General features: G+C 38.1%; 1 protein-coding gene across 1 annotated transcript in view; it reads left to right on the top strand.

The window, feature by feature from the left end:
* LOC136144201 (ATP-binding cassette sub-family C member 4-like) overlaps positions 1 to 16,613 on the top strand; it is a 111,911-nt gene that overhangs the window by 61,620 nt on the left and 33,678 nt on the right. Inside the window, exons 19-20 of the mRNA XM_065901896.1 lie at positions 3,800 to 3,946; positions 10,959 to 11,038. Coding sequence (XP_065757968.1) covers positions 3,800 to 3,946; positions 10,959 to 11,038 — 227 coding nt within the window. The remainder of the gene's footprint in view (positions 1 to 3,799; positions 3,947 to 10,958; positions 11,039 to 16,613) is intronic.

Here is a 16,613-nt window from a genome sequence, read left to right as displayed (position 1 = left end):
CAACTCCCAGAGTTTACTCAACTCATGCCCATTGAGTCAGTGATGCCATCCAGCCATCTCATCCTCTGTTGTCCCCTTCTCCTGCCCCCAATCCCTCCCAGCATCAGGGTCTTTTCCAATGAGTCAACTCTTTGCATGAGGTGGCCAAAGTACTGGAGTTTCAGCTTCAGCATCAGTCCTTCCAATGAACACCCAGGACTGATCTGCTTTAGGATGGACTGGTTGGATCTCCTTGCAGTCCAAAGAACTTTCAAGAGTCTTCTCCAACAGCACAGTTCAAAAGCATCAATTTTTCGGCACTCAGCTTTCTTCACAGTCCAACTCTCACATCCATACATGACCACTGGAAAAACCATAGTCTTGACTAGACGGACCTTTGTTGGCAAAGTAATGTCACCGCTTTTTAATATGCTATCTAGGTTGGTCATAACTTTCCTTCCAAGGAGTAAGAGTCTTTTAATTTCATGGCTGCAGTCACCATCTGCAGTAATTTTAGAGCCCCCCAAAAATAAAGTCCTACACTGTTTCTACTTTCTCCCCATCTATTTCCCATGAGGTGATGGGACCAGATGCCATGATCTTAGTTCTCTGAATGTTAAACTTTAACCCAACTTTTTCACTCTCCTCTTTCACTTTCATCAAGAGGCTTTTTAGTTCCTCTTCACTCTCTGCCATAAGGGTAGTGTCATCTGCATATCTGAGGTTACTGATATTTCTCCGAGCAATCTTGATTCCAGCTTGCGCTTCTTCCAGCCCAGCGTTTCTCATGATATACTCTGCATATAAGTTAAATAAGCAGGGTGACAATATACAGCCTTGACATACTCCTTTTCCTATTGTTATATAATCCTAAGGGATGTAAAGGGACTAAAAAGTTTGTCCTTTCTTCCTCCTTGAGAATTTCAGACCCCTCTCTCCTTGGGGACCCCTGGACTTCTTATCAATCTGCCTAGGAATTGACTCTCTCACCATGTAATCTTTCTTTCCTTATTTTTCTGTGGTTGATTTCTAGTTTAATGAATTCGTGGTCAGAAAGGATGCTTGAAATAATTTCTGTCCTCTTAAATTTGTTGAGACTTGTTTTGTGCCATTGTATGAATCCATTAGAGAGAATGGTCCATATACACTTGAAAAGAAGAAATATTCTGAGGGTTTTTGTGATGTGATTTGGATGTGATGTCCTGAAAATACCTAGTAAGTCTGATTTTTCTATTGTTCATTTAAGATCTCTATTGCTTGATTGTCTGTCTAGAAGATTTGTCAGTAGATGTGAGTGAGGTGTTAAAATCTCCTACTATTATTGCATCCCCATCAATTTCTCCTTTATGTCTATCAGCATTTGTTCTATGTTTTTGGATGTTCCTATATTGGGTGCATATATGTTGACAAGTGTACTATCTTCCTATAGTGTCCTTCTATATCTTTCTGTATAATCTTTGTTTTAAAGTCTGTTTTGTCTGAGTGTTGTTGCCTCCACTTTCTTGTTATTTCATGAAATATCTATTTCTATCCCCTCACTTTCAATCTATGTGCGTCCTTTGCCCTGAAGCAGGTCTGTTATAAGCAGCGTATTATATGCTCTTATTATTTTTATTCAGTATGCCACTTTGTGTCTTTTGTGTGTTTAGTTCTTTGACATTTAAGGTAATTTTTGATATGTATATATTTATCACCATCTTAAACTTTGTTTTCCTGTTGATTTTTATTTCTTCTTTGTTCCTTTTGTTTTTTTCTCTTCTGGTTTTGATGATTTTCTTTTGTATTATGCTTTCTGTTCTCTTGACTTTTGTGAATCTACTGTATGTTTTTTATTTATGGTTACCCTCTTTTTCAATTATGTTAATGTTTTCCTTTATCTACTTGCTTTAAACAGGTAGTCATATAAGCTTAGGGCTTCCCTGGTAGCTCAGTGGTAAAGAATCCATGTACCAAGGCAAGAGACAAGGTTTCTGTTCTTGGGCTGGGAAGATCCCCTGGAGAAGGAAATGACAACCTATTCCAGTATTCTTGCCTAGAAAGTCCCATGGATAGAGGAGCCTGGTAGGTTGTAATCCATAGGGTCACAAGAGTTGAGCATGACTTAGCAACTTAGCAACATGACTTAATAACAACATATAGGTTTAAACACATTCTGAAAAAAAAATCTGCGTTTTCTTACTCTCCTGTCCCATTTTATGATTTTGATGTGCCTCATACATCTTAATGTTTATCCTTTTGCTGTTCATTATGGTTATCATCACTTTCACAGAAAAAATTTTTAATCTGTGTGTTGACTTATGTAAGTGGTTTACTGTCCATGTGGTTTACTCTTCCCCATGGATTCTTGCTTCTTTTCTATTTAGAGAAGATCTTTTAGTATATGGTGGGAGGCTTCCCTGATAACTCAGTTGGTAAAGAATCTGCCCACAATGTAGGAGACTCTGATTCAATTCCTGAGTTTGGAAGATTCACTGGAGAAGGGATAGGCTACTCACTCCAGTATTCTTGGACTTCTCTTGTGACACAGCTGGTAAAGAATCTGCCTGCAATGTGGGAAACCTGGGTTCAATCCCTAGGTTGGGAAGATCCCCTGGAGAAGGGAAAGGCTACCCACTCCAGTATTCTGGCCTGGAGAATTCCATGGACTGTAGCCCACAGGATCACAAAGAGTTGAACATGACTGAGCAACTTTCACTGTCACTTTTAGTGTATCTTTTAGGACAGGTTTAGTGTTGCGTATTCTTTTGGTTTTTGCTTGTCTGAGAACATTTACCTCTCATTCTATTCTAAATGCTCACCTTGCTGGATAGAGCATGCTAGGTTGCAGATTTTTTTTTTCCCCTTTCAGGACCTTGAATATATCTTGCCATTCCCTTCTTACCTGCAACTTTTCTGTAGAAATAACAGCTAATAGCCTTGGCCCCACCGGGGGCGGGATGGGGGTGGGATTCCTTTGTAATTAACTTTTGTTTTTCTCTTGCTGCCTTTGAATCTTCTCTTTAACTTTTGCCATTTTAATTATATATGTCTTGGTTTAGGTTTGTTCAGGCTCATCTCATTTGGGACCCTCTGCTTCTGTACCGGCATATCTGTTTCCTTCTTTAGATTTGGAACGTTTTCTGCCATAGTTTCTTCAAATACATTTTAATCCTTTTTTTTTTTTTTCTCTTTCTTCTCCTTCAGGAATTTCTATTATGCCTAGATTAGCATGCTTTATATTATCAAATAGGTCTCTTATATTGCTCTCACTTTTATTTATTTATTTATTTTTTCATTTGTCTCTCTGTCTGCTGTTCTGATTGGGTGATTTCCAGTAATCTACCTTTCAGATCACATATTCATTTTGTACATTATTCAGTCTACTATTTATTGCCTTAAAGTCAATTTTTGTTTGGTACCAAGACATACCTCACTTTTAAATTGTGAGACATGTTGTAAATAGTAAGATTTGATATTCAGAGAAGGAAAGATGACTGCATTTTATCATTTTCTTTCTTCTTAGTTTTATTAGAACTTGTAATTGAATTAGGAAAACCTGAAATTGTAGCTTACACTGGATGTTTTCCCCATGTGGTTTCTATTTAATTATGAGGGAGGGACATAGTGATTTTTAAATTCTTCATAAATGTATCTTGTGATTGTATTAAACTCTTATAGAATCTATTATATGTATAAAGTTACTCTATATTGTATATGAATTTATACATAAATTGTATTTATAGAATAAAATGCATAACACACTTATAAAGTGTTTGCTGTGCTTTAGGATCATTGAAGAAAAAGAACAGATCTTGTGCTGAGTGATGTTTCTTTATTTCAGGTTTAAATGTATTTACCATCCTTTTCGGCATCACAAGATCTCTGTTGTTATTCCACATCCTTATTAATTCTTCACAAACTTTGCACAGCAAAATGGTAGAGTCCATTTTGAGATCTCTGGTATTGTTCTTCGATAGAAACTCAATAGGTAAGTCAGACACCAAGTTTTCTCAGTAGAAATGGTTGTTAACAAACCCATTTGGTGCCTTATTATAGCTTATGTTTGAAAATGGGGGAGATGCTTGGAAGAAAATCACTGTGTGTATTGATCCATTTTCTATAAAAAACTGATATTTTTCCTCCTACCAGAGAAAATCTGAATATAGAAGCATATAAGCTTTTATTCCAATTTGAGCTTGTGAAAAATAAATGTTCACTTTGCAGGATGATTTAGGAACCCATTTGTTGCCTGGCATACAAAATACCATACATTTGATGGAAATGTGTTTCAATGTTGTTGACTACTTGAGTTAGTGGTTGTGAAGTGGATGAATCTATAGCCTGTTAATACAGAGTGAAATAAGAAAGAAAGATAAAAACAAATATTGTATATTAATGCATATATATGGAATCTAGAAAAATGGTACTGATGAACCTATTTGCAGGAAAGGAGTGGAGACTCAGATGTAGAAAATGGACTTCTGGACACAGCAGGGGAAGGAGAGTAGCACTGACACAGATACACTATCATGTGTAAAATAGACAGCTGGTGGGAAATTGATAGAAACCACAAGGAGCCCCGCCTGGCACTTTGTGATAACCTAGAGGGGTAGAATGGGGAGACGGGAGGGAGGCTCCAGAGGAAGGAGATATATATATAATTATGGCTAACTCACATTGTTGTATGACAGAAACCAGTACAACATTGTGGAACAAGTTTCCTCTAATTAAAAAATAAATTAAATAAATAAAATGTTGGCTGTGTTACTTGGTGTTAAGCGTCCCTGGTGGCTTAGATGATAAAGAATCCACCTGCAATGTGGGAAACCTGGGTTCGAACCCTGATTTGGGAAGATCCCCTGGAGGAGGGCATGGCAACACACTTCAGTATTCTTGCCTGGAGAATCCCCATGGACAGAGGAGCCCAGTGGGCTGCAGTCCATGGGGTCGCAAAGAGTCAGACACGACTGAGCGACTAAGAACAGCCCACAAGCTAAGTTATTCTTTAAGAAGGACCTTCTTACAAGGAGTTTCTCTCCATGAGACAGGCTGTGTGTTTCTTTCTTTCATTTCCCATCCATTTCTGGAATCACAGCACTTCTGGCATGTGCTGACACTTTGAGGTTTACCTAAAATGGCAATGATAAATTAATTAGAAGATTGATGAAATGTAAATATCCTCGTCAATGAAATTAACCCTATAGTTTTGCAGTGGATTTTGGTGACATGTAAGAAGAGGCTTTGTGGTACATAGCAGGTGGATGCTCAGTAGTAAATTTCTCAATATGAGTGTCCCTGTAGGTTTCCCGGTGGTTGATGTCTCCACTCTGTGTTTTTCACCTATCCTATTTTGGAAGGTAGCCTCCATACTGGGTTTCTTTGAGGTGTTAGTTCATCAGTGCACATGCCCACTTTATCTAGTTGGTTGGATTTTTTTGTGAGGCTCAGGTGACTTTGTTTATGCAAGTAATAATTGACAGGGCCTGTTAAGGGAGGTGGGCTGGAGGTCAGACAGAAGTAGCCTTGGCCTAGTCATCAGCTAGCCACAGGACTTTAGGCCAAAAAAGGTGGACACAATTGGGCAGGCACATCTCAAGGCAGGTTGTTGTCTGCCGTGGTTTAAAAGTGTGGACTCTCTGTACATCTGTGTCTCTTTTTCTGTTTTGCATATAGGGTTATTGTTACCATCTCTCTAAATTCCATATATATGTGTTAGTATACTGTATTGGTCTTTATCTTTCTGGCTTACTTCACTCTGTATAATGGGCTCCAGTTTCATCCATCTCATTAAATCCATGGCTGATTCATGTCAATGTATGACAAAAACCACTACAATATTGTAAAGTAATTAGCCTCCAACTAATAAAAAAGTAAATGGGGAACAAAAAAAGTGTGGACTCTGGAGCCAAATGCCTGGGTTCAGTACTGGTGCTAGTTGCTGATAGTAATAACTCTTTATAGTGATGTTAATACGTATGTGTTTGTAACTTCAATTCTCTGTTTCTTGGTTTTCTTATCTGTAAAATGAGGAGTCTATTCACACCTAACTGATCTTAATGTTGTGGGCATTGTTGTGCTCAGTCACTTAGTCGTGTGCAACTCTTTGCAACCCCATGAACTATAGCCCACCAGGCTCCTCTGTCCACGGAATTTTCTAGGCAAGAATACTGGGATGGGTTGCCATTTCTGACTCCAGGGCGTCTTCCTGACCCAGGGATCAAACCTGCATCTCTTGCATCTTCTGCATTGGCAGTCAGATTCTTGACCACTGTGCCAAGTTAGTTAATACATTCACAGTGCTTAGCACATGGTCGGTGCCTAATGAGCCTTAGTGACAATGGTGATATGGTGTCTGGGAACTTCATCTCCTGTGAAATGGAGATGCTGCTCTTCCTGTTTTACAAGAGTGTTGTGAGGATTAAGTAAGAATGTTGAGAGCAGCGTCTTGTGTAGATTTATTCAGTGCATGTTGTTTTTGGTTTAGTCACTGTGAGGAGCACAGGATGGTAAGATGCAGTAGCCCACACAGATCTCATCGTATTAGGAAGTTAGAACAAGGAAGTGACTGGAGGAGCCCGTGCTATTATGGCTGTAGAGTTGCTCCACTTTGCCTGTTAATGTGAAAACTACACTTGTAAAGATGGGAGCAGTAAAAGGAACTGAATTTCTGTTATCTCAGCCTCTGAGGTCTCATGACCACAGTTAGCCAGGTTCTTCATGTTCAAGACCTATAGGCTTTTTTTTGTTGTTGTTCCATTTATTTTTATTAGTTAGAGGCTAATTACTTTACAATATTGTAGTGGTTTTTGCTATACACACTTAATTCATTTATTATTCAAGAATTTGGGACCAAGTTTAAATCTTCAAGTTCACTGTTCTTAGAGCAGCCAGCACACTAATGTTTATCTTGCTTCCCCCTCCTATATCTAATTAGCAGGACTTCATTCCTTCAAGAAAATTCAAGCCCAAATAAGTACCACAAAGATAAGCCTAGTTTGCCCAAAAGGTTTGGGGTCAATCAATTACCTACTCATTTAGTGGTAGATTAAATTGAACTCTTTCCTATCTTTTATTTTCAAAAGTTTAATTTGTAATACATAATTTAGGGTGGACTTTGTTTCTGGTATGTGATGTCACGAAGAGAAAACCACATATATTAGTTCACTGGAAGCTGTTTCATGGAACCATAAAGTTCTGTTATCTGTCAATCAAGCTTCCAAGTTCTGTTTTCTGTCAGTCAAAGAAATAAAATTGCCAAAATTCTGCTGTCTGTCAATAAAGGAGACAAAATTGCCAACACCTAATACATTTCCCTGGGATTTAATGTGCATTGAAGATGAATCTTAGGAGGGTCAAATATTTGATACCTAATTGTTTTACTTTATAAACTACAGGCCCTTAAGAGGTAAAAGGGAGGAATGCCAATTTTTAAATGTTAGTCTTGACATAGCCCTGTGAATGGAAGGAAAATAAATACCTATTTCAAAATGATGAGTCATCAGTGTTACTAGAAAACTGTTTTTCCTTGATTTAAGATTAAGTAAATACTTGTGAGACAAATAGTCAGATTAACAAAAGGTATAAAAGGCAGCACCTGTGTAACCTAGACAATTAGTGGTTATCTTACAAGATCAGCTAGTTCTATTAACAAATTGTCCAATGTTTTAGACCCAGTGAGTAGATTTCACTCCTACAATGGGAAATTCTTAAAACTGATGGAGGTTTAATTCCTTTTGGTGCCAAATTTTTTAACCACTCCCATCTCCCTTCACAAAGCAACTGTAGGAGTTTCATGCTTAATTGGCCTGGTTTTCAGGTATGTCTTCTCTTGATTCTTGCTGTATCCAATGACTGCTTTCTAGATGAGATTAAGGTTTGAACTCAGGTACTAAAATGAGTACCTTATAGATTTTGGATAAACATTGAGTATTTTTGAAAATATACCTCATATTTTCTCTTCCCTTAATTGTTATGTCCATTTTTTTAAAAATTTGATGTCAGATAAGAGACGAAACGTTGATTGTCATCCGTATACATTTAAAATCTATTAATGGACATGGAATTGGGATGAAGGCGGAGATTTTCCAATGTCTCAGTTCTGCTAGAACAGAGCTTTGTAATAGCTGTGCCAGTCACTTCACTGGCACAGTCAAGATCCTTTTGACAGAAGCACAGTTATCTTAAGCAACACTAATTCAGAGTGGTGTGTGTGTGTGAGAGAAAGGCTCCTTTTGAATTAGACTGTCACACTGGAATAAGATCCATATCAATAGATTCTATTAAAGAGTTGTGAAATTTGAAAATTAAGCAGCAAATAAAAATGACTCTAGACTTTACCCAGAATAAATTCAATGGTTTTTCTTTATTTTTCAATAGTGGTTTTGAACCACTATGTCATGTGGGATCCATGTGACCCTTGGTAAAGAAAACAGACTTTGGAGTCAGCTCTTCTGAATGTGAGTCCCATCCTAGCCATCAAGAGACAGACCTTTGTCAAATTTAACCTCTGTTGACCTCAACTCTTTCTGTAAAGATAATAGTACAATAGTATTCTCAACATTTTTGTGTGTGAGAATGAGGAGAATTAATACATGTAAAGCATTTAAAGGAATGCATAGCAAATACCTGGCATTAACTGATTTTTTGATTAAGTGACCTGGTGAAATGTTATGGATTTTTTGGTCTTTTTCTTCTATAAAATCCAAATTAATATTATAAATTTTATAGAACAATTGGGAATGGGAAACGATGTGTGTGATTTCCCAGATGCAAGGAAAAGTGGACAAATGACTAAGACCAATAAGTCACAAAAAAGCCACAGTATGTTTTATGTTTGTTAGCTTGTTTTGTCTTTGTTTCTGTTTTCATCAGGGCTTTGCTTCACTCATGAGTTCATTTTAATTTGGTTTCACAGGGAGAGCTTAATTTTGCATATAAGCACCAAACATCTGGTTTACTTTTTGCTTGAATATGATAAGGCAAAAGTTTCTTATAGACCTATTGTGTAATAGACAGCTGGAAATTTTATAAAGTTATAAGTTCTATTTAAAAGGAACATTGGAATTATTCCAGGGAAGTGGATGTACTTTTTAAGAGTAGCAGGAACTTACTATATTTTTTAAAAAAGGTTATAACGGGTCAAAATGTAGAATGCCTATGTATTCAGCTTTTTCAAAAAATATGCAAAATGAAAAATGTCACAAGTGAAAATTAAAGTTGACCTAAGGCAGTTTTAGATTGTCAAGGCTTCAAATTTTATTACAGGATGTTTTTAGAAACATTCTGTGGCTTGTTCAGTCCAGTTAAATCCAGGCAGTCCTTCTGCATTTCTAACATGTGGACAATCTGATACTTCAAAACTTCCTATTATGCAAAATATGGTTAAAGCAACCTGGGATAAAAATGAGATTCCTGGTCAGTTCTTATAAACTATAGATTATATTTTTAAAGCTGTTAAAGGTATAATAAATGGAACAGAATAAATACAACTCTCCTATAAATACTGCCCAATTAGCATTAGTAAACTAACCATGTAAATGTCATAGCTTACCATTTGAGATATATAATGGCGTTGAGGAAGGTGAAGAAATGCATAGTTTTGGGTAGACAGATCTGAGTGAAAACAACACTTACTCAATGAACACCTGGCTGTCAGGTAGCTGTGTGTGTTAGGCAGGGAGCATCTACTCGTCCTGAATCTTGCATTCAGCCTCAATCATGTCTGAAAGGCCTGAAGCTATGAAATGCAATGGTTCTGTCATCCTGTAGAACTCGCTTATAAATATTTAATGAAAAAGAAAACCAAAAATAGTTTGTAAAACGTCAGAGGATTTTTGTGATAGTAGTTTCCATATACCATCTAATGTTTCAGAGATCTGCTTCATGACAGAGGTTTCAAATTTTCACAGTTATAATTCTCCCAAAGAGAGGACCTACAGACTGCATTTTGCCCTGAAGGGCATTTGAGGTGCACTGTGCCAGGAAAAATACCCCTCTTGGAGACAAAGTGCATGTACTTTTTAGGAGTGCATTCCTGTGACAGGGGAAGTCAAGTGACAGGTGGTGTCCTGTTCCCCCAGAATCAGCATTTCTCACCTGGTCCACATCTCTCATGGCCACCCCAGTTCTTGTGGTTCATGGTTTAAGAATCCCCCCAAATCATAAAACAATGCATATGGGCATTTTCCAGTGGACATGCTCCATGGCTTTTATCAGAGATCCTGCTCAGTGACAATCTTCCAAATGCGCAGTCTTTAGGATATATTGTTTTCATGGATTCTGAAAAGGGAAATAAAATCAATGATGATAAGTTATCTTTTAGTCATTAAGAAATATTTCTGATTTCTTAAAAAAAAAATTAAAAAAAAAAATTTCTGTTTTCCTGCGTATATCCTTCTGGTCTTCTTGGATGCCTAAGCATGAGTCTGTGTTTGTCCCACATGCTATACCTCTAAAAATAACAATTTATTACCCCTGTAGTAAGCTCACAACTTGGAAATGGCAGGAATCCATAATTTTTCAAAATGTAAGGTGCTATAAGCTTTTTTAAGGAAAAAAAAAATTGAAGAGTTTGTAACTATATTTATTTCAAAAGTATCAGCAAAATTAGTGTAACAATTGGGATTAATTTAAGTATTTTGTAGTTGTTTACCAGTTTGTCACTTGGTAGGTATCTCAGGTGGGATGGACATAAAGGAGGAAACTTTCTCAAATCCACCAACCTTTCTTGATACTGCCACGAGAGTCCCCCCACCAATTCTTTTAAAAAGTAATGCCTCAATTTCAATTCCCCACCAACAGTCATTTGGTATTTTTATTTCTCTAGGTATAATCCTATTTTCTCTTTCTTTACCACAGACATTGGCATATTTCATATGACTCTGTAATATATTAAATATATATATGTACTTTAAAAATATTGTTTTGATTTGTTCATGAATTCTTTCTCTTAAAGGGTGTGACTGGGGAAATGAGTAATTTCTCATATCCTGTTCTTTCAGGAAGAATTTTAAATCGTTTCTGCAAAGACATCGGGCGTATGGATGACTTACTGCCCCTGACATTTCAAGATTTAATTCAGGTAATAAAGCAGTCCTGTCAGAGCTCTCATAGGGAATAGTAAAGTGCTGTTTTTCAAGGTCTTTTCACACTGGCTAAGGGTGGGCTTCAGCCTGGCAATGTGCTTGTTACCTTCAGTAAAGGTCGTGGTTGTGATTGGGAGGCTGAGTTAACATTAGTAACTCCTGGGGCAGGAGTGGCTACACAGTCATGTCAAGGTCGGTCTGAAGCAGCGACATGCTGGGCAAGTGGTTCTACCTCTGCCTTCCAGGTGTCTGGGGTGGATTCCCTTTACTGTGAGCACATTGCATAACAGAAACAAGCACCTCTCATAAAGAGATAGCTTAGATGAGCTAAATTATGCATTCTATTACCACAAAGGACACATATTTACTGTAACTTTTTTGTTTTGTTTTGAATAAAGCCAGGTGTGATTACTTAGATATGTAATAATATGGTGAAAATAATACCTTTACCAGGACAGTAGAGAGGAGTTGTTGAAGATACAAAGCCTTTAAAGGCAAGTGCATCTAAACCAATAATTTGAGCATGGGATCAAAGTCATCTCAGAAATTTTGTTTTTGTAGGTAACTTTTCACATGTTGAGTGCTGTAACTTAAGGTATTTAAGCAAACAACCCTACAGAAATATCTTCTATCCAGATGTTATCAAATCAGGTCCCACTGCTCACTGCTTACAAGATCAGTACTCATAAATGTTAGTAGGAAGAATAATTGCCTTTAACTCGAATGCCAGCAATTGGGAGATGGGGAGATGGTGGACTCAGTGTCCCCCAAAAACTACCTCTGAAGAGTCTGCTCAACCATGAAAGTTTTTAAAGGGAAAAAAGGAAGTAATTACAGGTGATCAGGGAGATGGAGGTCAGAGTCATCAACGTCCCCCACTGTGTGCAGGTTTGTCGACTTCTCATGCTCTTTCTTCAGATGCTATCTTGTTCACAAATTAGTGAGGGGGAAGCTAGGGAAGAGATCAAGTTATCCTTTAATTAATCATTCTTCATTTCCACTGTGATCCATGGAAAGAATCAACACATTAAGCAAAGTATTGTGTGCTCAGGGCTTCCCTCGTGGCTCAGATGGTAAAGAATTCACCTGCAATAAAGCAGGCCTGGGTTTGATCCCTGACTTGGAAAGATCTCCTGGAGGAGGGAATGGCAAACCCCTCTGGTAGTCTTGCCTTGAGAATCCTCAGGGACAAAGGAGCCTGGTGGGCTGCAGTCCATGGGGTCACAAAGAGTTGGACACAACTGAGTGACTAAGCACAGCACATTGTGTGATTGAAAGACCTGCAGGTTGTGCTAAGCCCAGAGATACATAGAATATAGGGGTATCCGGTTTAAGATTAAGACAAAGAGCACATCCTACAGAGAACTCTTTGCTGTCCAAAGATGATTACATGGCCTTTGTTTTGTCTGTGAACTTGAGGTTCTAAAGAATGATTTGGGGTCACTTCAGTTCTCATCTCATTCAGTACTGTTGCTCACGTGGGATGTTTCTCCTGTTGCTTAATTCTTTTTACTTTTCAGTGATTAAGCTTGTGGGGACTTTTTAGTTTCCAAGTATTAATTGTGGAAATGATCTGCATTTATCAAAAGTTGCACATAGAAAACATGCAGCAATGATTATCTGACTGCAGACCACATAGCCTGTGGGCAAAGGTTTCTCCTGTTTACTAATATGAACTAAGTTGAGACTTGGAGGCAGAGTGCTTTTACTGCACAGATATCTGATTGTTTTCTCCTCTGCAAGTTTGTTATGCCCGATGTCTGAATCCCCGACCGGGAAGAGAGAAGGCTTCCAAGACAATGCAACTCGCAAAAAGGAAAGTTTATTACTGATTCGAGCCAGGGCTCCTGCCGCATCCAACGCAGTGGTGCAGGGTCAGAGAGCCCCGAGCCCCAGCTGTTACACCAATTTACAGGGTGAACATAAGCAGTTGGTAGCTGGCTTAAGTGGATTGGTTACATGTTTGCAAAGCAATTTTATTGGTCCAAACTTTTGCAGGCTTTTGTTCAAACTTAGGCGTTCACGGGCTTTTCAGCTTTCCCTCGATATGTCCCCTTTGTACCCTTTTGGGCGCCTATTGATTGGCTGGCTCCAGGCGGCCTGATGGGGGTAGGGAATCTTACCATTTCAGGGGAAACCAAAACTTAGGTCCGGGCCGCCTGTCATAGTGTTAGCCCTGGCAGCCTCACAAGTTTATTTTCTAAATGTGTCATGTGGGTTTATGTTGGTCCTTTAATGGACAAGAACCTGGTGGTCCGGAGTCGGCGATGAGAGAGTGAAAGAAGGAAAGAGGCTAACATTCCCTGGGTTACACAGCCAACTTCCACGCTCCAGGGAATCAGCCAGAGATAGAGAGAGATCGAAAAAAGAAAGAAAAAAAGAAAAAGACACAGGGACCAAAGCTCTGATGGAGCAAAGGTGTTTTAATCAACATGGCATGCACATATATACTGTTTTACAAGGTAGTTATTCTCAGCAAAGATAAAGATTAAAATTCCAGATTTGCAAAACATAAGATGATCCCTATCAAAGAGAGAGTTGCAAACAATCACCTTTTACCGTATGGCTCATAAAAAGGAAAAGGGTACTTATCACCATAATGAGAATGCCTGGATTCCTCAGCCCCAGGGAAAGGCATGCCTCTCCTCTTAATTCCTGAATATTCAGGAATTAATAAGGGCCAGAGGGTTCCTGACAGATCCAAAATAGCACATAGGAAGCCTCTTGTTATATGCTTCCTGACAAGTTTAGGTATATAATTTATCCCCAGAAGCAATTTTTCACTAAAGCAGTATCCTATTTTGACAGTGATTATTAATTACATTAAAATTTTGTGAAGAGTTCTCTCTTTTTTTTAATTTTGCTGCTGCAAACTAAGCCAAGGTTGAGTTTCCATAGCTGACTGACCCACTGTGTGCTTAGCACATGGTTAATTAGCCCTCATAAATCCAAATCCATCACATATTTTCGAATGTTTTTTAAGAGGGACAGGGAGAGATGCTACCTGATTTCAAGTATAAAATGTTCTCATTCATGAGAGAAAATTTTAGTCTTGCTGATTTCCAATCCCAGCTCTGTCAGTTTTAATTCAATTATCTTGGTGCTTAGGACCTCAAGGCATACTGCAGATAATGAAATAAGAGTCTAGGATGAGCAGGGCACCTGCGTATTCTTCACTGAGCAGGTGGTAGTTAAATCTGTGAAGGTGATAAGATTGCCCAGAGAGAGGGAAGCATCTTAAGAGAAAGATCAGAAGCTTAAGCAAGCCTTCATATTGACAGAGAAACCAGCCTGTGAAATTCATTTCTGAAGTGTCTTCTTAGAATCCTCTAAGTGTTCACATATTCTTCCCTGTGTTTCCATAGCACTCTGGGCCTTGTGCAAACCATCACGGATTTGTATCCAACTAAGGTCTGTAACCTTCAAAGGCCTTGGTCCAGGCCATGTGAATCTGCACATCACTATACACTCCACTTTCATAACAGGCAGATGCTAAGTGTTGATTGCATTCTTGCCTGAAGCTTTCCACCATCATATTATACTTTCCTTGATAAAGATACTTAAATCATTGAGTCAGCCAAGGACTTGGGTTTCTAGTCTACTTGCTGCTTTTTTGGACCAAGATCATTTCCCAATATAAAATCACCTTGTGGGGTGAGGTGATAATTAAGTGAAATGTTTGTGGAACTCTTAGCACATGCAAACACCTGGTAAATGGTATCTGCTGTTGTAATAATCACTTACCTTTGAAATGGACATTTTAAATACTTAGCATATTGATTCCTCCAGTTCCTTTCCTCTTTCTCAAGATTACTTTGGCTATTCGAGGTTTTTTGTATTTCCATACAAATTGTGAAATTATTTGTTCTAGTTCTGTGAAAAATACCATTGGTAGCTTGATAGGGATTGCATTGAATCTATAGATTGCTTTGGGTAGAATAGCCATTTTGACAATATTGATTCTTCCAATCCATGAACACGGTATGTTTCTCCATCTGTTTGTGTCCTCTTTGATTTCTTTCATCAGTGTTTTATAGTTTTCTATGTATAGGTCTTTTGTTTCTTTAGGTAGATATACTCCTAAGTATTTTATTCTTTTTGTTGCAATGGTGAATGGTATTGTTTCCTTAATTTCTCTTTCTGTTTTTTCATTGTTAGTGTATAGGAATGCAAGGGATTTCTGTGTGTTAATTTTATATCCTGCAACTTTACTATATCTTTACTATATACTATATCAACCTGCCTGACTTCAGACTCTACTACAAAGCCACAGTCATCAAGACAGTATGGTACTGGCACAAAGACAGAAATATAGATCAATGGAACAGAATAGAAAGCCCAGAGATAAATCCACGAACCTATGGACACCTCATCTTTGACAAAGGAGGCAAGGATATACAATGGAAAAAAGACAATCTCTTTAACAAGTGGTGCTGGGAAAACTGGTCAACCACTTGTAAAAGAATGAAACTAGAACACTTTCTAACACCATACACAAAAATAAACTCAAAATGGATTAAAGATCTAAATGTAAGACCAGAAACTATAAAACTCCTAGAGGAGAACATAGGCAAAACACTCTCCGACATAAATCACAGCAAGATCTTCTATGACCCACCTCCCAGAATATTGGAAATAAAAGCAAAAATAAACAAATGGGACCTAATGAAAATTAAAAGCTTTTGCACAACAAAGGAAACTATAAGTAAGGTGAAAAGACAGCCCTCAGATTGGGAGAAAATAATAACAAATGAGGAAACAGACAAAGGATTAATCTCAAAAATATACAAGCAACTCCTGAAGCTCAATTCCAGAAAAATAAACGACCCAATCAAAAAATGGGCCAAAGAACTAAACAGACATTTCTCCAAAGAAGACATACAGATGGCTAACAAACACATGAAAAGATGCTCAACATCACTCATCATCAGAGAAATGCAAATCAAAACCACAATGAGGTACCACTACACGCCAGTCAGGATGGCTGCTATCCAAAAGTCTACAAGCAATAAATGCTGGAGAGGGTGTGGAGAAAAGGGAACCCTCTTACACTGTTGGTGGGAATGCAAACTAGTACAGCCACTATGGAAAACAGTGTGGAGATTTCTTAAAAAACTGGAAATAGAACTGCCATATGACCCAGCAATACCACTTCTAGGCATACACACTGAGGAATCCAGATCTGAAAGAGACACGTGCACCCCAATGTTCATCGCAGCACTGTTTATAATAGCCAGGACATGGAAGCAACCCAGATGCCCATCAACAGATGAATGGATAAGGAAGCTGTGGTACATATACACCATGGAATATTACTCAGCCGTTAAAAAGAATTCATTTGAATCAGTTCTAATGAGATGGATGAAACTGGAGCCCATTATACAGAGTGAAGTAAGCCAGAAAGATAAAGAACATTACAGTATACTAACACATATATACGGAATTTAGATAGATGGTGGCGATAACCCTATATGCAAAACAGAAAAAGAGACACAGAAGTACAGAACAGACTTTTGAACTCTGGGGGAGAACGTGAGGGTGGGATGTTTTGAAAGAACAGCATGTATACTA

This window comes from Muntiacus reevesi, chromosome 11 (assembly GCF_963930625.1).
Source record: "Muntiacus reevesi chromosome 11, mMunRee1.1, whole genome shotgun sequence".
NCBI lineage: Eukaryota > Metazoa > Chordata > Mammalia > Artiodactyla > Cervidae > Muntiacus > Muntiacus reevesi.
This window is presented reverse-complemented; position numbering and strand designations above follow the sequence as displayed.